This window comes from Lytechinus pictus, chromosome 12, assembly GCF_037042905.1.
Source record: "Lytechinus pictus isolate F3 Inbred chromosome 12, Lp3.0, whole genome shotgun sequence".
Lineage (NCBI taxonomy): Eukaryota > Metazoa > Echinodermata > Echinoidea > Temnopleuroida > Toxopneustidae > Lytechinus > Lytechinus pictus.
The window spans coordinates 29,965,708-29,992,876 of NC_087256.1; the positions used below are offsets into that span (position 1 = coordinate 29,965,708).

A 27,169-nucleotide genomic window follows, 5' to 3' on the forward strand; every position below is an offset into this window, starting at 1 on the left:
GACTAGGAGAAACATTGTGATCTAATGAATAGCCCATCTCTGCTTTGTAAAGCGAGGGTCCTTGGGTCGAAACTCACTGATATTTCTCAAAAATAGATTCTACATTCATGTATTCCGTCAACATTACTTTCACTATTCGTGTCCCTACTTGCGAAATTGGATTTGACATTCTACAGTGCGTATCAAAAAAAAAGTTTACACTTTGAAAAAGCCCTGGGAATTAAAAAAATATACAACATGTGGGTAATTTTTTCACATATAATCTTGGGTTTGGGTCTCATCTATCCAATGAAAGTAAAAGTTTTGTCAGAATGTTACACTTGAGTGAGCACTGTCCATTTTTGTAAAGCTCGCAGAAATCTGTTTGCGCAGAAATGCTCGTTTTCACGTTGTGTTAAGGGGAAACGGCGAAATCAAACTTACCCTGCGAAACATTTCTCATACATTTCCTTTGCACCTTTAGTCAGTTGAAATAAGACGGATACATTCAAGCATTTTGTAACAATTTTGCCACCAAAATTGAAATTTCAGCACTTAGTAAGCACAACCTTTTACCTTTTTGTGCCAGCTGGATCTGAGGACATAACTGAATCTGAACAAAAGTTTAAATCAGACATCTCCAGCATTATTTCACTCAGTTTTTATCATTGAAAGTGGGTTTACATTTCATTTTTCATTTAATTCTTGTTTCTCCACACTTTTCCCAAGCTTGGCAATGATTAACAAAATGAAAATCAAGCTTAAGCCATTCCATGTAAATCACAGCTCAGTGTAAAGCAAATATCGTCACGATGGCCTCGGTGTGTGGGGGAGAGGGGTGGGGTGAAATGCTCTCTTCGAAGTGTTTTGGGCAAGGAAACAAGTCAAAAAAGGTAAAAGATATCTTCAAATCAATTTTAATAGCTAAATTCTACGTGTTCTTCATGATTAAGGTCTACTTTTATTCACATAACTATTTCAAAGTTCTGCGCAAATCATTTTTCACTAACTTTTCAAAAGTAAGTGGTGCTCACTCAAGCGGAAATATTTTTCGACAGTTATATCGTCATTTGATTAAATGGACCTGTACTAATGTTAAGATGTGGAAAAGTGTTCAGGATATTACAATGTATAATTTTACAGGATATTTTCAAAGTGTAAACTTTTTTTTGATACGCACTATAATAAAACATGACCTTTTTACACAACCTTCTCATTCCACGTCTTTCAGCAGTATTCAATATGTTCTTTCGTTAATAAAAGTCCGTTTATGATCATGATCATATTGATCTGCATGAAAATGGTGATAAAGATCCAAAATTAGATGGTGATCATAAGAATCAGAGACATATCACCTAATTCGTCCTCATGACGAATTCAAATTCTAGTTTCAAGTTAATTCTCTTCATATGCTGTTCACTCGATCTTGCACCTTTTCCTAAATATTTTTTTTCAACACTTTCTCTTCTTTCCAATCATTCTAATTGCACAGTATCACAAAAACATAAGGCATATGCAACTCATATTCTCATATCATTTATTCTTAAATATTATGAACATGTGCTTCTCACACAGTGATATAAAACTTTTGATATTTATATACATTCATCCACTAAAACAAATGGTCTACATGTATATCATATAAGTCCATCAAAAACAAAGTCTAGCGACATGGCAACTCACAAGCGGTCAGATCTAAACATAAGCAAAGTGTGATTGCTTTTTAAGCATATATTGTGCTACATAATCTATTCCATATCATCATGATATGCTAGTGTAAAATTCATTTTTATGCATAACCCATCATCATGTTTAGTTTTTATTAAATGAAATATTTTGATAAAATAACAATGAATCACTGTACAACTAACCAATCTGTTGGTACAGTTACTTGAAGTAATTTACAGAAATATTCAACTTTTAGTCAATTTAATAAATGCAATCATCTGTTGGAATAGATGCTCAAGCTCTTAGAGCTTTTAAAGGAATAATGCTTCTTCAAAAATGGTTACATATCAAATAAAATTATTATTGACAAACTGGAATTTATTCAGTAGTATGTAGAAATAATTTTCAGTAATCCAGTAGGCAAGTTGCTCAAAATATTTACCATTAATACCATCTGATAAAGCAGCATAATTGTTCTGCAAAAAAGAAAATACTATTGCACCATGCAACATTATCTGTTAACAAATAATCCATAGGGGCATGAAGCCACACATTTAAGAAACACAAGCCCGCATCAAAATCATTACGTTCCACAGAGCAGGGTGCAGTGGTTTTGACAGTATTTGATCATATATTCCACCCTTGATCCCAAACTCGGTCATTTCCAAATTTTTATAAGTTCCAAATATGGGCAATTCACATGAACTGACCGTTTTATGATCAAGGCTGTTTTCATTTTCATCTTCTGAAAGAAAAATTGCATTATCAAGTGAAATGTGAAGTATAACCTTACTTGGGCCAAGACGTGAATTTTTTATAAGAGTAATACTTAATATGTTGAAAGCATTTTGGGAAAAAGTATTTCAACAAAACATCTTTTACTTGGAAATCAAAATGTAAATACTAAACAGACGGAAAGTTGTCAATACTCAAATGAGTCATTCCACACTTGATATCAAGCAAAGTTACCCGTCGACGTACCTAATACTTTGGGCTTGTTTTATATAGAATTCAAAATATGGTAAATTTCCCAATATAGTAAACTACCATGGTGACAAGGCTGAGTGATAGTTAACATCATTTGAAGGTGTAATGAAATTGTGCCTATTACTGCCCAACTTTGGCAAAAGGAAGCAAGTGACACATCTGTCAAATTTGAGTTATTGTTGTTTCTGAAACCTCCTTTCTATGTTGCCTGTTCAGGCAAATTTTGGGGAAGAAATGATCGTTCTATGGAAAGATATTGAAGAAAATATGCTGTTAAATTGCATTGACGCCTAAGTAAATGATGAACACACGTTGCTCATTTACAACAAATGATACTTTTGTAACTTGCTTCCTTTTGCCAAAGTTCGGCAGCATAGCTTACATACGTCTTGGAGCATTTCATGAAATTTTAATTAGTGTTTACACTGCAGATTGAAATTGTGTCATGCGATTGACTGAAAGCAAAGAGTTTGGGGTGAAAAATCACTCCCAATGAGCTTCATAAAATGCTCTAATGCATAAAAGAGAAAGAAATAAAATCACTCTAAAATCTAAGCACATGTACTGTATTTTGCATCCTACAACATTATTCATTTCAACATGTGTTGTGTCCTTTTCAACACAGAATACATGGTATGCAGCAAAAGAATCGTTTCAGATCTGTTTTGAAAGATTACAATATTCTGAAATTTATGTAAGGAAATTATGTTTCTTTCCACAGCAAAATTGAATTCCAGTGATAAATTCCCTTTCCTCTAATTTAAGTTGAAAATTAATTCTGTTTCAGGACACAAAAAAGCATGAAAATTCTAACAAAAATGAAGTGTGGTATAGTAAATGAAATCCACTGATAAAATCAAACAACAACCCATATGAAAGGAATATCAACTATTTACAAATAAATGATAAAATATTAAAATAATGTGTACTGCAGCAATGAAATATAAACATTTTATTTCATTCCAAACATCATATTTCAGAATTTCCTTAAGAAGTGGCATTTTTACTTACGGTGCTTATAAGAAATTATAGAGTGTACAAGAAAATTTGTTAAATCAATATGCAGCTGCCAATAACAAACAAAAAATCATACCTTACAATTCATTCTTGCTCATAATCCATTCCAATGACTTGTTTTCGGAAATAAATGAGGATAATGTAATTATGGAAGAAACTGCCTAGACGATAGGGAGATGATAGCTACACGAGAGCAAAAAATTATTTGAAAGCTGGGAGATTTTAGAATAAAAAATGGAATCAGATAATAAATCCGATAGTCACAAGCACTGAACACAGAAAGGCATGTATGGGACTATCCACATGTTGCTACCCAAATATTTCTGCTATTCTTGGTCATATTTTCACAAAGTATGGGCATTTTAAAGAGAAATGCTTTGCAAATTGAATTTTTTATTGCAATATTCATCCTAAAAAAAATTGAAAAATTTCTATTATTGTCTTCATTTTCCCACAACTTGACCGTCCATTTTAAGGCAGGGACAGGAATTTTTTAAAACTATTTTCTAAAAACAATTAATGAAATGTTCACTATTCTAATTCATATTGCTGATAGAGTTGATAATGGTACATATCCATATATGTATATATATATATATCATATCACTTCAATATCGCTATCATTTTTTTTATGACACAATCATTTTTGAGGAAGTAAGAATGTAACCATTTTAATTCTTTTTTTCATAGAAACTAGATACAAATTAAAATCTATTAGTAGCTGAATAGGATTATTCCTAAAATATTTCAGTAAAAGAAAAATAGTTCTTTAAACTATCACATCATCAATGAATTTTACATGTTTGTAAAACATATCATGCAGGACTCCAACTACCAAGAACACATTCCCCAAGGTATTCTTAGAGTACATTCCCCAAAGGAAAGAATTATCTTGCAATTAAACAAAACCATCACATTTTCTTTTCATATAAACATATTTGTAATAACTGTTCATCATAGCACTGCTATCTGATATCACAGGTTTCAAGTCTGACTCTTGAATAATCCTAAAATAAGCCTTTAAAATTCACTTGGATATAGGGTAGGGAATGCATTCACTAATGGCCTTTCTAAATAGCACCCAATTTCATTTCCTTAATATTTTTTTTTCTGTACTACTAAATCTTATCGACAGCTCCACCAACCAGTATTAGTTCTTGGCACCATGACACTCAATCCAAACTCTCTCTTGTTCTTGTGCGCCTTCGAATAGAATATTTATAGATAGATGGCATTATATAAATGCCTATTATTATCATTATTTTCATAATAATATTTGTATTTGTGTTACGTGAGCATCCCCACCACAAGCTCTGCTTTAAGGGAATTATGCCTTCTTCTGTTAACAAATCTTTTATATAATTATACCCTTTCATGACAAATCATTTTGTATAGATTATATTGAAAAATGATATTTTGTGAAAATGGAAAAAAATATAAATTTGAAATGAATTGTGGCTCCTGCTTTCTAGGACTTTTCTATTTCTTCTCTATAAGAAATCATTAGATACAATCCATCTCCTAAGAGCTTCAAGCTAGTACTACTCCGCAAGAGCTTCCATCAACTCCATAGCTCCTATTCCCTCAACCTTTAGTCATTTCTGCTTCTACCTTGGAGCTCTTTGGAAAGATCACCAGAACACCTGATTCCACAAACTTAAAATCATTTCTTACTTTACTTGAGCTCCCTTGAAAGATCTCCATACATCTTGATGTTGGAGCTCTCTCAAAAAAATATCCTACTTCTGCCCCAGTACTCTTAATTGAATCTTCTCTAGTTCCTTGGGGCTTTCTTGAGAAATATGTTTTCTCATTCTCCCACACTATAACCTTCTCTCACTTCCTTAAAGGTCTCTAAAAAGATCTCAAAAGCTCCCACTATCTTTAATAATATGTTCATTTATATAGCGCTTACACAATATATCATCGTTTCACAGCGCTTTACACAATGATGGAATAGAAGATTATAAGAGCTCTCTTGAAAATTACCTTTCATTGTTATCTTTGTCGGAGCTCTCTCAAAAGATCACATTTCTCCTACTACTCCTGTAGCCTTCATAGCTCCTGTTCTCATAACATTTACTTCTCAGTCACTCTCTTGGAATTCTATCAAAAGATCTCCTTCTCTTACAACCTTGAATTCTCTTCTTATTTCCCGGAGCTCTCTCAAAAGATCCCCTTCTCATTCTCCTCCTTCTCCTACAACCGTTAATTCTTTTTTACTATCTTGGAGCACATTCAAAAGATCATGCATCTCCTTCTTCTCTTACACCCTTTAATTCTCTTCTTGCCCGGAGCTCTCTGAAAAGATCTCCTTCTCATTCTCCTCCTTCTCCTACAACCGTTAATTCTTCTCTACTTCTTTGGAGTTGGAGCTCTCCCTGAGTATCTCCTTCTCCTCCCGCTCCACGTCTTTCTCCAGCTCCTCCATGATCTCCTCCTTCGACAAGAGATCCATCACCTCTCCGATCTGCTTGGTGTTGAGAGCTATCTCCTCCTTGGCCATTGTCTCAATAACCTGGACAAAAACACAGCAAAAGAAAAGACAATTTTAGAAATGCCATCATCACATAGATGAGATTGTGAAGGTGGTCGCAAAAGAAAATATTCAATGAAGATTATCAATTAAATTGAACGGAACAGTAACTTTAATCAAGTTAATACAGATAATTTTCAAACCAAGTTCTCATAAGCATCCTGAATAATTTCCAGAGATATGACTGACATATCAACACATGAACAACTGAATAAAATAGCACACATTTTATATCAATGCTAATGCCCATATCGATTGATGAGGTAAACATAATGTATTATGACCTAAAAAAAATGTTTACCATCGATGAGTTATGAAAGACATGAAATGTTTTCATTCTAAAAAAATCTGAAAAACACATTGTTTGCCAAAACAGTGAGAGTGTCATGGCTACATGGACTAAGACATGCATAAGTCCATGGTTTGATTAATTGCACAATGCTTAAGCCCTTGAGCAAAACAAGGTATTCCATCTTCATTGCTCTTTTATCATTCACCAAATTAAATCAAACTGAAAATGCAAAGGGCATTATTGGTACCAATGCATGTATGTTTGAAAAAAAAATCATGTGGTGTCATTTAAATTAATAATCAAAATCTGTTTAGATTACATATTAATTCATTCATCACACATAAAACTAAGAAAAATATAAACCAGCTAATGTAGACATTGTAGCAATTCAAAGAAAAAAAGAAAGAAAGAGTGTGAATCAGTGTGTGGGGGGTGGTAAGCTTAAATCTCTAATAGTGAGACTTACCCTGAGTACTTCCTGAACTTGTATAGCACCATCATGATCCTCATCAAGAACCTCGGCAATACGCTGTAGCTTATCTTCATCAGACACCTTGCCAAACTTACGCATAGCATCTATCAGCTCATCCACACGGATCAGATTCTTCCTGTAAGTCAAATTGAGAATTATACTTAATCGTTCTAGAGCAGCTCTTTAAAACCTGAAAAGTATGACATGGACTTAAATGGAGCCTGTTGAAGTGAATTCTACCAAATTGGGGCTGTGGATGTTTTTCATTATGCTTCAGAGATATGAAATGCCGCCAGGGTTCCCAGCTTTTCAAGAAAACAAAATTCCCTTTTTTTTCCCTGATGAAGTTTTAAATTCCCTGATAATTATTTAAACCCATTCCCAATTTTGCACGTTTTCGCAACTTGTTGCAATGAATTACATGTATTTTCAGTATAAAAACAATAATGTAAAACTAATTGTGACCACCATAACCAGTCATTCAATGGATGTTGTTTTGATATGCAACAAAATATAACAGAATCTGACTGACTACCGTGCTTTCGACTTTTGGGCTGATCAAAATTCTTCGATTTTCCCCTCATTTCAGGCATTTTTCCCTGATTCCTCTGATTTTTCCCTGACTGGAAAAAAGTAAAACTTTCCCTGATTTTCCTGATGGGCTTGGAACCCTGGCCCCCCGCCCTCCAAAATAAAAGGAATGTCATTACTCCAGATATAGGATGTCCGCAAACCAAAGACTTCCAACTTCTGCAAAAAATGGACCCCAGGTCTTTTTCTTACTTCTTTTTAGTGACCCTCTGCTTGAGTTGCTCCCAGGCCTCCTGCTCCTCCTCGGAGTTGTCTCCTTCATCCATTACTCTCCTCTTGGTCTCCAGATTCTCCTTCATCTCCGCATGCTCCTCCCGGAGGGCTGTCCTCTGCTCCTCCAGCTCCGAGACAATCTTCTCCAGCCTGCCCATCATACGATCAACCTACACAAGGAGAAAAGTCAAGCATACTTTTATTTGATCAGGGGCCCGTTGCAGAAAGAGTTGCAATCAAACGCAACTCTAAAAATCATGCGCAACTTGATTTTCAACCAATCAACAGCGCGCATTTTGGACTTGCGATTGATTTTTTTACTTGCGTTTAAACGCAACTCTTTCTGCAACAGACCCCTGAGGAATCTGTACTAATATTATTACTTCTAATCTCCTGTAATTCAAAACATTACTATTATTCATTCTTTAATGAGTTCATATACTCAGAGACGATCTTCCATAACCTGCCCATCATGAGATCAACCTACACAAGGAGAAGTCAAGCATACTTTTATTTGATCTGAGGAATCTGTACAAAATATTTTTACTTCTAATCTCTTATAATTCAAAACATTACTATTATTCATTCTTTAATGAGTTCATATACTCAGAGACGATATTCCATAACCTGCCCATCATACGATCAACCTACACAAGGAGAAAAGTCGAGCATACTTTTATTTGATCTGAGGAATCTGTACTAATATTATTACTTCTAATCTCTTATAATTCAAAACATTACTATTATTCATTCTTTAATAAGTTCAAATTCTCAGAGACGATCTTCCATACCCTGCCCATCATACGATCAACCTTCACAGGGAGAAGTCAAGCATACTTTTATTTGATCTGACATACATACGTCAAGGAATCTGTACTAATATTATTTCTAATCTCTTATAATTCAAAACACTACTCTTATTCCTTCTTTATTAAGTTCATATACTCAGAGACGATCTTCCATAACCTGCCCATCATACGATCAACCTGCACAAGGAGAAAAGTCAAGCATACATTTATTTGATCTGAGGAATCTGTACTGATATTATTACTTCTAATCTCCTGTAATTCAAAGCATTATTATTCATTCTTTAATGAGTTCATATACTCAGAGACGATCTTCCATAACCTGCCCATCATACGATCAACCTGCACAAGGAGAAAAGTCAAGCATACATTTATTTGATCTGAGGAATCTGTACTAATATTATTACTTCTAATCTCCTGTAATTCAAAGCATTATTATTCATTCTTTAATGAGTTCATATACTCAGAGACGATCTTCCATAACCTGCCCATCATACGATCAACCTGCACAAGGAGAAAAGTCAAGCATACATTTATTTGATCTGAGGAATCTGTACTAATATTATTACTTCTAATCTCCTGTAATTCAAAGCATTACTATCATTCATTCCAGTTCATATTCTCAGAGATGATCATCCGTAACATGTCCATCATACGATCAACCTACACAGGGAGAAAAGTCAAGCATACTTTTATTTGATCTGAGGAATCTGTACAAAATATTTTTACTTCTAATCTCTTGTAATTCAAAACATTATTATTCATTCTTTAATGAGTTCATATACTCAGAGACGATCTTCCATAACCTGCCCATCATACGATCAACCTGCACAAGGAGAAAAGTCAAGCATACATTTATTTGATCTGAGGAATCTGTACTAATATTATTACTTCTAATCTCCTGTAATTCAAAGCATTACTATCATTCATTCCAGTTCATATTCTCAGAGATGATCATCCGTAACATGTCCATCATACGATCAACCTACACAGGGAGAAAAGTCAAGCATACTTTTATTTGATCTGAGGAATCTGTACAAACAATTTTTACTTCTAATCTCTTGTAATTCAAAACATTATTATTCATTCTTTAATGAGTTCATATACTCAGAGACGATCTTCCATAACCTGCCCATCATACGATCAACCTACACAGGGAGAAGTCAAGCATACTTTTATTTGATCTGACATACATACGTCAAGGAATCTGTACTAATATTATTTCTAATCTCTTATAATTAAAAACATTACTATTATTCATTCCAGTTCATATTCTCAGAGATGATCATCCGTAACATGTCCATCATACGATCAACCTACACAAGGAGAAGAGTCGAGCATACTTTTATTTGATCCGACATACACACGTCAAGGAATCTGTACTAATATCATTACTTCTAATCTCTTGTAATTCAAAACATTACTATTATTCATTCTTTAATGAGTTCATATACTCAAAGACGATCTTCAATAACCTGCCCATCATACGATCAACCTACACAGGGAGAAGTCAAGCATACTTTTATTTGATCTGAGGAATCTGTACTGATATTTTTACTTCTAATCTCTTGTTATTCAAAACATTACTATTATTCATTCTTTAATGAGTTCATATACTCAGAGACGATCTTCCATAACCTGCCCATCATACGATCAACCTACACAAGGAGAAAAGTCAAGCATACATTTATTTGATCTGAGGAATCTGTACAAAATATTTTTACTTCTAATCTCTTGTAATTCAAAACATTACTATTCATTCTTTAATAAGTTCACATACTCAAAGACGATCTTGCATAACTTGCCCATCATACATGTACGATTAACCTACACAGGGAGAAGTCAAGCATACTTTTATTTGATCCGACATACATACGTCAAGGAATCTGTACTAATATTATTTCTAATCTCATAATTCAAAACATTACTATTATTCATTCTTTAATAAGTTTTTTGTATTTATGTAATTCTTTAATAATATCATGTACTCCGAGACAATTTTCCATAAACTGCCCATAATACAATCAACCTACACAGGGATAACTGAAGCACACATAAATATTCTTATCTCAAATTCATATTTTTCCAACAATTACTGCGCGAATTGCAAACGTTATCACTATTCAGTGTTTAATCACACTCATCTCAAGGTTAATGCCAGATATCAGATACTAAAAAAAAGCATTCTTTTTCATTCTGCCAATCAGACTAGTCCTATACACTCTTTAATATACAGGGCAATTTTCCGTCCTCTTTAATCCATTTTCAAATCAGGTACTAGTAGTAACTGGAAGGAAATTGGGATAAAATAACAATTCCATCACTACATTTGGGAGTGATGAATATTTTAGTATCATTTAATTTAGGAATGTTGGTCTCACCTGTTTTCCTAGCCTGACAGATGACTTTGACTCAGTAAGATCCGGCATGTCAACATCCTCTGTTTCTCTTCTCAAGTCCTCCAGATCCTGCAAAAAACAATCCACCAAGGATAATTAAATGATTTTAGACAAATTTCATAACAGTCATTAATCTTTCCAATAAAAAAACAATAACTAATGATAAAGATCACAAGAGATTTTTCATGTATCTTACATATACATGTAAGATGAGGTCATCAGGTTAAATCTGAATCTCATTACTCAACCATACTCATAACTATACTCCACTAATACCATACTCATACCACACTCAAAATATAGTCAAACTCGTACCATACTCATACCATACTCGACCATACTTGACTATAGTCATACCATACTCATATCATACTCGACCAGACTAAACCAAACCCATCCATTCTTACTCAAGCATACTTGACTATACTCATATCATACTGATACTATACTAATCCATACACAACTATACTCGTACCATACTCAAATATACTCATACCATACTCGACTATACTCAACCATACTCATACCATATCTATACCATGCTCAACGATACTCGACTATACCATACTTGTATTGAAGATAGTAAACTCAACCATACTCAACCATAGTCAATCATACTCATCCAAACAACTATACCCAAACACACTCGTACAATTCTCCAAAAATACTCAACCATATCCATACTATATACTACAGAAATACTCAACTACACTCTCAACATATCACCCTTAAGTACCACTTTCCTGGCATCTTTGAAGTTGATCAGAAAACTAAGTACATCTCTCGTCTTACCTCCTTATACTCCTCTACGTCCTCCTTGAGTTCCTCTAGACCTCCCTTCTCTTCAAACAAGGCATCCTTCTCCTTAGCGATCTCAACCAGTACCTCACCAAGCTCAGTCAGATCTTCCTTTGTCACCTGATCAAAGACACAACAATTATTAGCAACTAAATTATAGTAACAATAAAATGTTTACACTTAAAAAAGTCCTGGGAATTGAAAAATAAACAACATGGGGATAATTTTTTTTCACATATATTCTTGTGAGCAGAAATGCTCATTTTCATGCTGTGTAATTTCTAAGTGTTTTTTTTTTTGGATGTGCACTGTACATCTGACTGCTTAGAAAGCATGAATGTGTATAAGCATTGTTGAAAGATAATCATGATAGAACTAGAAATTTGACATGTACCTACACACACATTTTTTTTTAAATCCATTAAATATTTTTCGAGTTATTGCACGGAAACCAACTCACATATTTAATGAGCTGTCACCTTTGACCTGCGGACTTCGAATTCGAACTTAGCCTGTATTTTGGTCTCATGTACCTACACACTAAAATTTTTTGAATTCCTTTAAATATTTTTCGAGTTATTGTGCGGAAACCAACTCGCATATTTAATGAGCTGTGACCTTTGACCTGCGGACTCCAAATTCGAACTTGGCCTGTATTTTGATGTCATCTACCTACACACCAAATTTTTTTTTAATCCATTCAATATTTTTACAGTTTACTTCGTCTGCAGGGGCATAAAAAATTATCAGAGTAGGGTCATACCTGATCTTCTTCAACTGTAACGCGTGCTGTCTCCTGGAGGATAGGTGCCTTGTCTACCAGAACTTCACCCATGTCAAGCACTTCTGCTTCCAACTTCTCAGCCTATAAACAAAACAGCCACATAGTACCAACAGAATTTAGTTTCTTTAACGAATGGATGCAATGTCAGGTTGAATGACATTTGCTCTTGTGACAATTGCTCTCATGGAAAATTCACATATCAAGCTGAACATAAACCCTAAACTCAAACCTAAACCCAACCCTTTTCATAATTATCACATCATGAATTTGTGTTTTTTTGTAGTTTTTCTGTGAACGTACAAAGGAACTGTTTGCTGGGCTAGCACCACTAGCGTGTTCGGACGGGATTTGCGCTTTATAAAATAACACCATCATTATTTACCATAACTGGATCACTACCCTTACCCTAATCCTATGCCAGCGAAATTAGCAGAGTTGCAAAAGCAAAGGTTGTGTCCCCACTAAGGTTATTTGAATGCAGGGTCAAGTATTATTTGCTCACAGGTTATGCAATGAGCCAGGTATGTTGGACAGAGCATACATTGGGAATACATGAAACCCCCCCCCCCCATATTTACAAAATACCATAAAAAACAGCACTGAAACCAAATTGGTAGATACATGTAGTAAAGTAGGGCAGACCTTCAACAAGTACTATCTTAGACACATTTGCACAGGTGCTTATTAAGAAACAAAAAACACAAACTAAAATATATTTAATAAGAAAAGGAACATTTTTCATAAAAGGTATAGGCAAAAACTATTTTGCTGATGAGAGAATTAAAGCAAGTGTGCAAAAAGACACAGGTCTATTAAGGGTTCAAATCCCTCCTGGGTATTTATGAATTGTCTTACAGCAGTTTGTTGCAAACAAATGAGAAACATATATATTTCTGTCTGTCAAATCAGCCAATGGATTCAAAACATATTCTACTACATACAAATGCTCGAGATCTTTCTTACCTTCTTCTTTTCCATTTCCAGGAGTTCTTGTTCTTCCCTGAGTTTCTTCTCTTCTTTCTCCTTCTTGATCTCTTCTTCTTCTTTCTTGGTAATCTTAAGCCTCTCAGTGTTATCTACCTTGATACCTTCGATTTCCGCAAGTTTCACCTTTGCTTCATCCGCCTGTAAATTGGGATTGAAAATAGTTTCATGGTTTTTATATTCCTGATCAGTAACAAATGTATCATTTCATCAATGATAAATGAACCTTTATTAACGCCACGATGGAATACAATATCCGACCACTTTAAATATTTTTGATCAGTAACAAATGTATCATTTCATCAACGATAAATGAACCTTCATTAAAGCCATGATGGAATACTTATCCGACCCCTTTATATGTGGAATTATTCTGAAATTATTTTTTTCCGTTTTTTATGTCGAATCAAAAGATGTCATGTTATCAAATTATCATGTATTGAGCAGTTCCTAAAGTGTAAATGGAGGCCGGATTTAATACATGAGGTTGAAATACTTTTATTATAACTGCCCTTCATTTTCAGCCTTTTCAGCCACCGTTGCTAAGCTTTACCATAATGTGTTAATTAGGTCAAACATATAGGGGGAAGGGATTTGTTTATTGTTCATTGACATAAATAAATGTTCATGAGACATGGCAATTGTGAAGGCCCGAGGGGGGGGGGGTCCCTTCTTCTGAAGAATAAAAAGCATCCGCAAGAATTGTCCTGCAAAAAGCACCTTGAACGAGGATTCAAGGTCATACCACAAGGGCACCCTAAATAACTGATTTTGCGAAGAGATGTTCTTGATTTGTAGACCATTAACAGGGATTTCAGTAATGATTTGGGCAAACCCTAAACAAGAGTATTCCCATTTTCATACAAGCACAATGCACTGTGTATATAGCATTGGGATGTGCTTTCTTATTGCTTATTGGGCTCTTTATCTAGTTGGCATAAAGGATTTTCAGTTCACTACCCTTGTTATTGTAGGTTCTGCAGTTGTTGCAGATAACATGTACATACGCATTTTGCATTTGTTATTCACCCCCCCCCCCCCACCATGAACAAAATACTTCAAAGAAGATGGTTGCAGATGGAAAATTCCATAAAATAATCAACATTTTGCACGCCAGACCCGGATTTCTCCATTCTTATTTCATATTGTGAACAGCTCAAGTCATGCTCATTAGAGTGCATTATAAATTTTCAGACAAATTAGAAATCAGAGATACATGTAAACATTTCAGGAAGGAGGTCAGACTTCCATATTTTATGACAGTGTCCATTTCTATGTTGTATAGTAACATTTCCATCCAATGGTACCTTCCATGAAATACTTAATTATTATTGATTGATTAGTATCATTACCATTGTAGTTACCATACCAATGGATGGTGAAGTTACTAATACTATAATAATTATTATGATGCAACATGGCCCCTTATGATGACAGGTGAAATCTTACCGTTTCTGGTGGCAGGGAAGCGATGGTAGCAACCAATTGATCTCCAGTCGATAAGTGCTCTGGCAAGTAGAGCGCTCTTGATAAAAGCAGAAGGGATGTCGGGATCTGCTCATCTATGTGAAGCTCAAGCCACTAATAATGAAACAGAATTATGTAAATCACAAAGTGACATTGTCCATATCAGCATCTAATAATATCATATAATTACATCATCATTACATCATCATTACATCATACACTGCATTATAAGTTAAACCTGCTGAAGAGAGACAAGAAAAGCAATCTTAATGAGCATGTTGACGTTATGAACAGGTCCTTGTCAACATATTTCAAGGGAGAACCAAACTTGTATTTCTAGATAGTAGGTCCTTCAAATGCTTGTGCACTGTAAAAGGCTGTCCAGCTAAAGCAAAGTAACAATATATATATACCCACATTATATAGAAACCTGATGTGATATGTGCTATAAGTATGATCATTATTATCATACAGGTGGATGGTCACTAACGTACATGTAGATATGACTGTATTATATCATTATGTTAGGATATTTGTGACGTTTTCTATATTTCGATACAGATACTCCCAAACGAAGCAAAGTGATCTAGATTGTTTTTATGACATGAGAAAATTAGATCTTCAGCCAGGACTGTGCTGTCGTAGAACACACTGTAGTGGCTCATTTCAAGGCAGACATTTCAGAGAGATGGCATTCAGAAATGGTTTACTTAACTAAAATAAAAATAATTTTCCATCAAATTTGAAATAAAAGAACTTTTTGCCCAAAAGATGATACAATAGAAACTGGATGACAAGAATATTTTGAGAAAATTCAAAGAGGTTATTCAGCGGTAATGTTACAGTGGTGCACAAAAGTTAGTGAACCCCACCAGAAAGTGAACAAATTGAAAGTGTTCAAGTTGTGCCATATTTTTTATATTTAATTGTGCAGTCAGGTAATAAAATATCACATTCAATACAGTTTGCTTCTCTTTGATCACTGAACATTGTAGTGTTGTTGTCTACATTCAACACTCAGCATGAAGAATGCAATTTGTGGTGAGGTTCACTAACTTTTGGGCATAACTGTATACCTAAATTTATGCTAAAACTGTTTTAAAAGGCATTTTTAGAAATACTAGTACCAAAGAATGTAGAGTAAAGCTTTGTTACCTGTGATAGTTGTGATTTAAGTCTCTCTATAGACACACCAAGAGCTCTCATACCCCTGGCTTGGCAAGCTGCTTGTAATTCACTCTGAGTCAAGGAATCTACACCTTCCTTCTTGATCATCTGTTTGAGAAGAGAGGAAATTGTTTGCTTTAAAAGCTCTCTGAGAAAAACACAACACAGCATTCAAACAATCGCTACATTTTAGTCAGGTCTGAAGTTGGTCAAATCAGATATATATGCAGCCTGTAACTGTGGCGTCTTCCTCTAATATATCTTTTTTTCTTCAGATTTTTCAGCCGAAGGCTTGTGATCCACAGGCTGGTAGGGTGCTACCCTACTACCTGGCTTTATATTTTACTTGCAATTTGAATGAGCCTAATGATTTACTTTACAGCAGTGTTAATGTTCAGCTTATTCTCGACAATAGTTAAACAATTTTATTCTTAATAGACAATGTCTCTAGAGGCATTTGCACTTAAAAACAACAACACCTTGACTCAAAACTGGAAAGGTGGTTTATAATAGATTCCATCTTTGGTAAAATTAAAAGTAATTGTTTATATGTCCATGAGCATGGCATTTGATGGACAGTGCTCTTTTATCCTACATTCAAATAAATGGAAATGCTGCAAGTATTCTTGGTGTGCACTTTTTAAAAAATTGTGTATATATATATATATATATGCAACATTCAATCTGCAAGATCAATGGTTTTGGTTGAAACAATCTGTTTTTTTTACATTTAATTTCTGCAATTAAAACTTAATACAATCTGGAATTTGTGACATATGTTTTATTTTGTTACAGAATCATGCTAAGTAAAACCCACCCCACCCCCCCAAAAAAAGGATCTAAAAATATATCTTCTGAATGTGAATGCTCATACTATGGCAGCATTATAGCTAAGAGTTTACTATCATCATATCAAATGCTTGGTTGGTATTAAATTAAAGATGAAATATACCTTGTCATCAGCCATCAAAGTCCTGAGTTGCATTCTGAGTTGAAATCTGAGAATGTTGTTTGTCCCTATGGTGGGTAGCTGTAGTAACCTATTTAGCGCCCTCAACTGGTCGTGGGAGAGATTGTCAAGTGTAAGCTCATCTTCAAAGAGTTTAGAGTACTTCATGATCTCCTCGTTACTAGCCTGTTCTCCAGTCTCTCGGATCTGCCAAGGAAAAATAAATGAGAGCACTTTATACATTCATGAGTGGTGACATGAAAGTTGCTCCTGCGACAATTGCTCCAAGCTTAATTTCGTCTAAGATATAGGGTTAGGGTTGCAATAGGGTTTTATGTTAGGTTTAGGGTAGGGTATAGTGTTAAACCCAGGACTTAAGTTGGTAATTCGATTAGTGTGTGGAATTTAGAGCGTAGCAATTGTCGCCGGAGCTAATGTCATGGAACCGTCATGAGCATAGGCTTACAAATACAGACGCATAATATGAGTTTACTTCAAAGTCATGTTTAATTTAGGATATCATAAATGAATATTGTAAAATTGTGCATTTAGTCAATTAACAAACATATTTATAAATATAAGCCATGACTTATACTTTTGGACAAAACAACAACCAGTATGTTCAGTATGTCTGTGTGTATGTCCTGCAGGTTGCTTGTCTCTTTGAAAATATTTTCTTCCTTGTTTATTACTTTTACATTGTTTGTATTTATTATATATATGTATTTGTTACTTGTATGCAGGGCCCCCAAAGAAAAACAGTGCTTAGTCCACTGATGGGGTTACCCTGGGTAAACAAAACAAAATAAATAAATAAATAAATAAATAACCAGTATTGATTTGCCACTTGTTAGTCACATGATATGTTTCAGTTACTGATTTCAATGCCGAAATAGATCTTATGCTTGTGACTGAAGTAACTTGACTACCTTATCCATGAAGTTTTTGAACTGGAGTGCACTCTCTTGTGCAGTATCTCCTTTCTGGGTTCTCTTGGACTGAAGTGCTGTCTCCTCGATGGTATCCTGCAAGAATTTGGCCATCTCAAGCTTCAGTTTCAATTCTTTCTTCAAACGCTTTTCCTGTGAACACATGGAAAATCCATCGATAGGATTTGCACAAGTAAACATTAATAAATAGTATTAAGCCTCACTTAATGACTGGTATAATATTTACAAAGTTACTTAAAAAAATTAAAAACATACCCATTTATAGATGAAACTTTGTTTAAAGACCACATGAAATGAATGGAATACTGGCCCGTTATGGAAATGGTTGGGTTTTTTTTTTCAGTATACAAACTGTACCATAATGTAGAAAAATACTAATATGGAGGTCTCAATAAAAAGGCATTTATAAACAAATTATTTTCATACAACGATGTTAATAGCAAGGTTAATAAACATTAAACAATGTAAGTAGGATCAGAATAAGAGAATTAGAGAAGCAACAAATGCAGTGGTGAGGTACATGTACCTCCATTGCATTTGTTACTTATCAGTGGTGAGATACCCTAATCACTACACTCACAAATAAAAATGAATTTCATCAATTTTGTTTGTTTATATCACAGGATAACATATTCCTGAGATACTGAACATGAACATTTTGATAAACCAGAGGAAAGTACATGGAGGAAAGATGGAAACACACAGTGTGAATAAAAATCCCACCCCAAAGTTTGACCTCACCTTCTTGGATTTAGTTTCAAAATGGCTGGGTAGCATGTTCGGGAAGAGCTTCAGGGCGACTGGAAGAAGGAACTCCATGAACGGTACGATGATGAAAACAGAGAAAGGAACGAGTCGGAACAGATCGGAGGCAGTACGTGTAAACTGCAACGAGAAGAGAATAAGATGCATCATTATTCATTGAAAGCAATAGGAATGGTATAATCGAACCTCTTTAGACATATGGGTTGGGTAAAGTCTACAAAATATAAAGCGTACCAGAGTGGTGCACTGTAAACACACATCTTATACTGCAGTCACACCAACCAGATGAACTCGAGGGCCCCTTCTTACAAAGAGTTGCGATTGATCCAATCAATTGCAAGTATGGAAAGCCAGCATAGTCAATATATAAATGCACGTATGTTCAACAAATTTTGCTAGATATGATGTACATGTGTATTCCTAAATTTCATTGACTTCTTGACAATTTGGTGTGTTCTCCTTTGTTTACAAAGGACATTTTGAAAATTTCCTGTTGAAAAAAGTATGGCACTGATGGATTTTCATAGAGTTACGATTGATCCGATCAACCACAACTGTGGAAAGCCAGCCATGTCAACATTTAAAATGCAAATTTGTTCAAATACTCTCTAGATATGATGTATATTCATACATTAATCATTTACTTGAAGATTCAGTGTGATGCTCTTTGTTTACTAAAGAGATTGAGCAAATTTCCTGTAGAAAAATTATGGCATGGATGGATTTCCATACAGTTGAGATTGACTGGATCAATCATAACTCTTTGTAATACTGGGCCTTGGAAAGCGTTCCATCCACATTTTTATCCGTCAAGTTGTCGGATCTGACATCTTTCCTTGATTTTGATGGGCTGAGAAGCACTGTTACTATCATAACTGTCAAATGAAACAAGGCTTGTCGGATAAAAATAAAATGTCCGAAAAGGGTTTTTACTTATCACTCCATTGACACAGCTTTTCCAATAACACGCCATCAGTCGCTTTGGAGTCAGTTCCTCCATTATGACTGTGGCATTACACAAAAATCTTCAGAGTCATTGGGCAAAAGTAAAAAAAACAGGTTCAGTGTCCAGAAAGTCATTCACCTATACACTAAAAGTATATGTATAAAGTTGACCTTCCATAAGTCAAACATTTGCTGATTAAATTGAAAGCAATTTTCAGACCAGATTATGCAAAAACATGTGTTGTATAATATCACTCTGCTTAAGTAAAATTTCTTGTAAGGCACATATATACTGATTGAGGTGATCCCAAAATATTTACCATGGGCAAATTGCCTGTAGTACATTTAAAACACCACTTCAGGCAGAATTGGTATTCAAGTTAGACATGCATGATAAAGACTTACCTGTCTATACTCTCTCCTGGTCAAACTACCACCATTCAGAACCGCCCACAGGTGACGCATTGCAATCTTAAGGTCCACTCCAAACAGCCGGAAGCCATTGACATAGTGCATCACCTCATCCTTAATCCGAACCATTATCGGTTTCTTCGGCACCAGGATCACTTCCGGTCGGGGCAGGGCCCCCATGTCTTCTAGCTTCGCTTCCCTCGTATCTCCTTCCACCTTCTCCACATGTCTCTCCTTCTCTTTCTTCTTATCCTTCAAGGCTTTCACGGTCCTCTCGACCTTTGACTCCGGGTCGGCCAGGTCGTACAACCGAGAGGACCCGTGCAAGTTACGTATACTGATAACTTGTGCATAGACATGTTGAGGTTCTAAAATTGTTGGCACATTTCGAATAGAGTCTTGGGATATATGTGATAGATGGAATGGTGATACACATGAAGTCCTATGCTCTGTTGATGTTGGATATCTTTGGGCTAGGTGATCTCTGGACGGCCATTTATTGCAATTACTTGATACATGTAAATGCCTAAAGGAGGATGAAATATAAATTTAGAGTCAGATTAATGCTGAGAGCAAACGGCAATTGACTAACAAGTGGAACACCTCTGGCAGTCTCACCTGCATTACGCGATTCAATATATTAGTAGCAGCAGTGCTGACTTTGAAAACAACTATGGAATAATCATTCACAAAAACCACCATTCACAAAATAAAATACACTGTTCATTGATCTTAAATGACATTTTACCTTGATCATGTGACCGAAGACTTGTGCAAGATGATCAGTGAATCAGTGATACTTGATTATCCTTATATTCACATTTCATGAACTAGATCCATAAACTTTCAAAGTTATGATGGCAATTCAACAAATACCCCCAACACAGCCATAGTTCATTAACCTTGGTCCTGTGACCTGAAACTCATGCAGGATGTTCACTGATACTTGATTAATGTCCAAGTTTCATGAACTAGATCCATATACTTTCAAAATTATGACAATGAGTAGTGTGAGTTCAAAAGATTTCATTTTGATTCCCCCAACATTTATAATCTAATTGACCCTAAATAACCTTGGTCATGTAACCTGCAACTCCCACAGGATATTAATGATACTTGATTACTCTTATGTTCAAGTTTCATGAACTAGAACTATGAAGGAAATCAACAAATACCCCCAACATGGCCAAAGTTCATTGACCCTAAATGGGCTTAGTCAAGTGACCTGAAACTTAGGCAAGATGTTCAGTACTACTTGATTACCCGTATTTAAAAGTTTCATGCACTAGGTCCATATACTTTCTAAGTTATGATGACATTTCAAAAACTTAACCTTAGGTTAAGATTTTGATGTTGATTGCCCCAATGTTAACGACGTCGCCACTGCCCTCGGAAAAGTGGCGCCTATAGTCTCGCTCTGCTATATGTATGCAGGCGAGACAAAAACATGTTAAGGCTTGTACCTAATATTTAAGACATTTGGTCGAACTTTGAAGAAAATAGTATTTGGGGGGGGAAATGTATATTTCATTTACACCATCCCCCCCCCCCTCCTAATTTTCCTGTGTATCACTGTGATAATCAAACTTCTGTAAGCACTGTACAGATCAGATTTGTAGGTTATTTAAAGGCTTTAAAGAAAGTGCCCAAAACCTTTGTAACAATCACTGTACTGTAAATGCATATTTCAATGTATTATGATTTTTTTATCATAATCATCACCATCATCATCATCACCATCTTCATCACTATCACCACTATAATCATCATCACCATTATCATCATCACCATCACGACAATCATCATCATCACCATCATCATCATCACCATCATCATCACTATCACCACCATCAACACCATCATCATCATCATCTTCGTCGTCATCATCATCATCATCACCACCATCATTATCAATTATCATCACCATCACTTTTACTACAAACATCATAAGTTTTATTACTGTTATTTTCCTAACCCTATCGTCACATACATGTACAATTTAGTCAACTTTATCATGAAATAAACGTTATCATTATCTATACCTGTTGCATTTCCTGGTATTCCCTCTGTGTGATAATCCATGGCTGTAGTCTTGATGTGAGGTTACTATCAGCCCTTGATGAAGGGAAAAAGAATCAATCAAATTAATCCAACTAAGAGAAAAACATTCAAACTGAAGTTTTATTTTTCTGAATGCAACTTGCTCGAATCTTTTAACTACACTTACTTTTATCTCTAGTTTGCTAAAGGGGTACTCCAGGGACTACAACATGTAAAATTAACTAAGCAAAAGGCTGAAAATTTCATCAAAATCTAACAAATATTTTAATACAAAGAAAGCAATATTTTGTGAAAACACTTTTAGCAATGCCGTCATGAATTATGCAATAGGTGGGTGGACTCATGAACCCACATTCCTGTTTATGTTATTACATGAAATCATAATTACATGAATAACATATTTTTGTATATGTGTGTATGCCCGTCTATCTTACACATTTTTTTACCCTGGCTTTAGCACCGCTACCCTGATCGGGCGCTCGAGCATTCATGAAATTCCTTCCTACCGGGTACCCATTTACTGCACCTGGGTGGAGAGTGGCAAATGTAGATGAACGCCTTGCTAAAGGACGCGAGTGCTGCAGTGGGATTTAAACCTCGGACCTTGTGGTTCAAAGTAGACTTATCCACCGAGCCACACCTCTACGTTATCGTTATTACTTAATTATGAATTATTTATTCATCATAAATTATCAGAGAAAAAGTTATAATTCCACACGTATTCAACTTCAGAACAGTACCAAAGATTTAAAACATATTTGGCAGGGATGTAGTTGAGGAAGTCTACGACTATGGGAGGTTTTCTCCAGCAGCCTCTTGACTCGAGTCGGGACTCACAAGTACATGTACATGTATACCGGCCTAGCTTGAATACATCCCTCATCCCTGCTTTTCGAGGTAAAATGTTTTTGATTAGCTAGTGATGATAGTGATCGTACACTACCAGTCACAATTCTCTGACTCACTAATAATAGTTTAAACAAGAGAACAGACCGAATCTATTGTTCTCTGGATTTTACAGCGAGTCAAAGAATTGTGATTGGTGTAGGTCTAGAAAAATGAGCAAAAGAGATTTCAAAAAAATTATATATAGTGAGTGATTGTATTACCGACCGGCCTTGTATTACCGAACGAGCGCATCATACGCATCAGAAAATAATTTTACGCTCAAAATTTTGCAACATCCTTCCAAAGAGAACTTGAATAGAAAGATGATGAAAAATTGTAAAAAAACCATTTTCAAAGTCTTAATATTCTTAAAATAATAAAATATGGTCAAAATAGCTCATCAGTGATTTTGTTGTTTTCTCAACTTTTCCCATAGATAACACACGTTCGGTAATACGATACCTTTTTCAAGTGACCCAAATATTTCACATGCGAAGAGGGGTCCGATTGGAAGCTAATATCGTAAAAAGGAAAAACGATTTCGGCAAAATTTTTACATATTGATATTTTGTAGTTAATTGTGTATTTATGGTGAAAGTTTGGTGAATTTCATGAAAATAATGTGTTTGATATGATTGAATTCATGAAAAGTGTTCGGTAATACGATCCACTACCATATATAGGTACAGTACTTATAAATGTGATGTCACTGATGTGAATTACAATAAAAAAGGTTACAACTGGCCTAATCACTAACACATGACCAATTACAACAGATCAATTTCAATTTTAAGCAAAAATGAGCCATTTATTCAAAATAAATCTGTAGATCTAGATCTACTCTTGATCAAATTATTTTTGCTCAATAATTCGGAGACAGTACGGTACCGCTATACCGGTAACTTTATCCAATGTCATAACATAATCAATTATGAGACTCTCAGTCTCATTGAGAGCATGGATACTACTACTACTAGTGTAGTAGTGTTAGAACGAGGCATCACAAACATGACAGGAAGAAGAGACATTTACATGACATTGATTGGATTCTAAAGGTAAGCCTGTCAATGAAACTTGTCCATTTTCATTCCAAACTTTTTAGGTAATAAAAACATGATAATATAACTTATATTAAGATGTGTCAAGGACAATGCCTGAACTTGGAATTAAAGAAAAATCAATGTAGATTTAACATTACATATAAAATTTGTAATGAGCAATCATGATAATGCAATTCTACCTGGAAAGATTAAATAAATACAGATTAGACCTTTGGTTGCATAATATTGATGGCAAGGCAATACCTGATGTAATATCTCCTCGAAGTGCGACACCGAGAGCTGACCGAGAAATTCTGCTTGGCAGGATCAACAACCTGCAAATCCCAGACATTTTTTATTAAGTTTTATTTAAGTTAAACCACGTTAGTCTATATTCAAAACAAGCCCTTCTTTTTATTTTTTCGTCCTACGATTTATCTTCATCAACAACGTAATCGTAAATTCTATGAATTCAACCGAAAAATAAGTGTTCTGGTTCAGTTCATCACATAAACTCGACCCCGATTTTGAAGAGAGCTTCATACGGTGCGGTGCTAGTTGTTCCACGCCTGCGCGCTCGGGATACCAATCGTCAGTTTCGCCTCGGATGTTCCGTAACCGGTGAAAAATATCCAAAATTTTCCCAATAATTCAGCACGATTTGATGAACTATACCCTTGTATTCTTTCAAAAACAAATATGATTCCATTAAGAATGGCATTGCCGTCGACGAATAGAATAAATAAACCTTCCCTCGTCAAAAGAACATTTTTTCTGGTCCGATCACCGGTGAGTCAACGGGAATTACGTAGCATGTGCACAGCGAATGATTAGGAAACCTTCGACCCACTTTTGACCTCCAGATTAGTCTTCGTATTCGTACTTGATTTATGATTTTGCTCATGACGTAATTTGTAATGCAAATTTTTTCGCCTAAATGATATCAAAAAGACCATAAAAATAGCAGAATAGACGATACTGTAAACGATTTTGTATCGTTTTTTGTATACATTTTGTACCTTTTTAATCTGAATAAATAGTAATCAATCTCGTTGAAAAACTCATAACATGTATGAAATAATAGTCTACATCATACACAAAAGGCCATCGACATGGTTCAAGAATAATGGGTCACTATATCACTAATGACCTTGGTCCACTTATCTGCCGAATTGCTATACGATCTTGCGAAAAAATGGTACGACTGAAAGAAGAAGAGGGAGAAGAGGGAGAAGAAGAAGAAGAAAAAAAAGGAAAAGAAGGAGAAGGAGGTGAAGAAGAAGAAGGAGAAGGAGGAGGAGAAGAAGAAGAAGGAGAAGAAGAAGAAGAAGAAGAAGAAGAATAAGGCATACAACACATCAATAAAAAGGCTAGATAAAGAAGGAAAATCCTCTGTTTCAATACTCGCCAATAATCGGTTCATGAAAAAATGAGTTATTGGTGACTGTACTTTTGGTATATTAAGATGAATATTAATAATTAATCTAATTTGCGATTAAAATGCTGAATATCCCTGCGTTTTTATCAACGTGTCGGAAAGCCTTTTGTTACCCAGTGGAACGGGGGTGTCGTATTTAATTTTGTTATTATTTACATATTCTTTTTTTTTTGGGGGGGGGGGGGTATTGATAGTCTGCAGGCACAGACCCTTGTTTTTCGCAATTCGCATAGTGCATAATGCATAGTCTGAAGTAGTGAGACTAGATTCAGTATAAACTGTGGCTGGATAGAGCCTTTGGCCCGTATTCTGAACTCGGGTTTAAATTAAACCCTCGTTTAAAGTTGTGGTTTAACTATGGAGAGCCAATTGGAGCACAAATCCCCAACAGTACACTTTCAAATTATTAACTCATATGGCACCCAGATTGTTCATAACAGTACGGGAATGATAACTGTTCTTGAGTATTTTTCTTCATTATGAAAGTAAAAGGAAACAAAATACTCAACATAAGAAATATACAACATAAACAGAATTTTTTAACTTTTGACTACCCATAATTTTAGCACAGAGTTAGATCGTGGTCTAAATTAAACCTGACTTCAGAATACGGGCCTTTGCGTCTAGTCTTTATTCTAGACCTGGTTTTGCTTTAAGTGTCAAATTAATATGAGTCTGGTCAGTCTGTGCTTGCAGACTAGGTTATTGATGAATCGTTTTCATTTTAATTGCTAGTATCATAGTTAGCATCCGATCATCATCATCACAATTATTATCATGACGATCCATCATCATTATAATCACGTCATCATCATCATACCCTCACCTTCTTCTTCTACGATCTAACTATTTATTTATGATACATTTCTTTTTCATCTGTATGAATTTGTATTGTATTTAATATTTATTCATAATGTTTACTTTATATTTTGTTATATTTATATTTGTACATGTAAACTTTCACTCATTTCAGTCTTTGACTGCTTGCATATTTTGATAGTTTTATTGCAATAAAATCCAATATATTTATATTTATATATATATATATATATCATCATCATCACGTACCATTATCATCATTATCATGACCGTTCATCATCATTATCATCGCGTCATCATATAGCTGCCCATAGCTGTCATCGTCGCTATCATCATCATCACCATCCTCCTCTTCATTATCATCAATCATTATCATCTTCATCATTGTCATCATCATTGTCATCATCATCATTATCATGACAGTCCATCATCATCACGTCACCATCATAGCTGTCATCGTCGCTATCTTTCTTCATCGCCATGATCACGATACTGATCATCATCATCATTACTTTCAAAATTGGCAGGGCCATTCGCCCCATGCTCACCCCCCCCCCCTTCCGCAGCCGCTGGTCCAAGATCAGATGCGCAGGAACAATTTCAGGTTTGAGGGGGAAAATATTTAAGGGGCACAATATTTGAGTGGGAGATGCTCGGAGATTGAGCAAAGCGACTGAGTGGATGGAGGGTGTGGGAAAAGGACCCCCGCGGCTTCCGCCAACGGTGCATAGAGGGGGCATACA

General features: G+C 35.2%; 1 protein-coding gene across 2 annotated transcripts; it reads right to left on the reverse strand.

Moving 5' to 3' along the window:
- Positions 1-1,499: 1,499 nt before the first annotated feature.
- Positions 1,500-25,005, reverse strand: LOC129272771 (mitochondrial proton/calcium exchanger protein-like). 2 transcript variants are annotated; one of them, XM_064107393.1, is made up of 15 exons: positions 24,434-25,005; positions 22,223-22,295; positions 20,175-20,706; positions 18,801-18,944; positions 18,039-18,191; positions 17,113-17,316; positions 16,149-16,268; positions 14,976-15,107; positions 13,506-13,667; positions 12,522-12,623; positions 11,753-11,878; positions 10,943-11,029; positions 7,735-7,925; positions 6,946-7,087; positions 1,500-6,169 (listed from the first exon to the last, which is right to left on the reverse strand). In XM_064107393.1, exons 1-15 carry the CDS (start codon positions 24,519-24,521, stop codon positions 5,996-5,998), a joined length of 2,430 nt encoding a protein of 809 aa, XP_063963463.1. In that variant the 5' UTR covers positions 24,522-25,005; the 3' UTR covers positions 1,500-5,995. The 2 variants fall into 2 exon arrangements, with proteins under 2 accessions (XP_063963463.1, XP_063963464.1); XM_064107394.1 differs by lacking the exons at positions 1,500-6,169; positions 6,946-7,087; positions 7,735-7,925 and adding an exon at positions 10,080-10,219 and having other exon boundaries at positions 24,434-24,989.
- Positions 25,006-27,169: the final 2,164 nt, after the last annotated feature.

What these genes read in the sequence shown, in the direction of transcription:
- LOC129272771 (XM_064107393.1), bottom strand. Translation starts at nt 24,521, where the DNA reads ATGTCTGGGATTTGCAGGTTGTTGATCCTGCCAAGCAGAATTTCTCGG. An exon ending in TTACAGTTGAAGAAGATCAG is followed by an intron (nt 11,879 to 12,521) that starts GTATGACCCTAC and finishes GTCTTTGATCAG; the next exon opens with GTGACAAAGGAAGATCTGAC. An exon ending in AAGTTCAGGAAGTACTCAGG is followed by an intron (nt 6,170 to 6,945) that starts GTAAGTCTCACT and finishes GTTTTTGTCCAG; the next exon opens with GTTATTGAGACAATGGCCAA.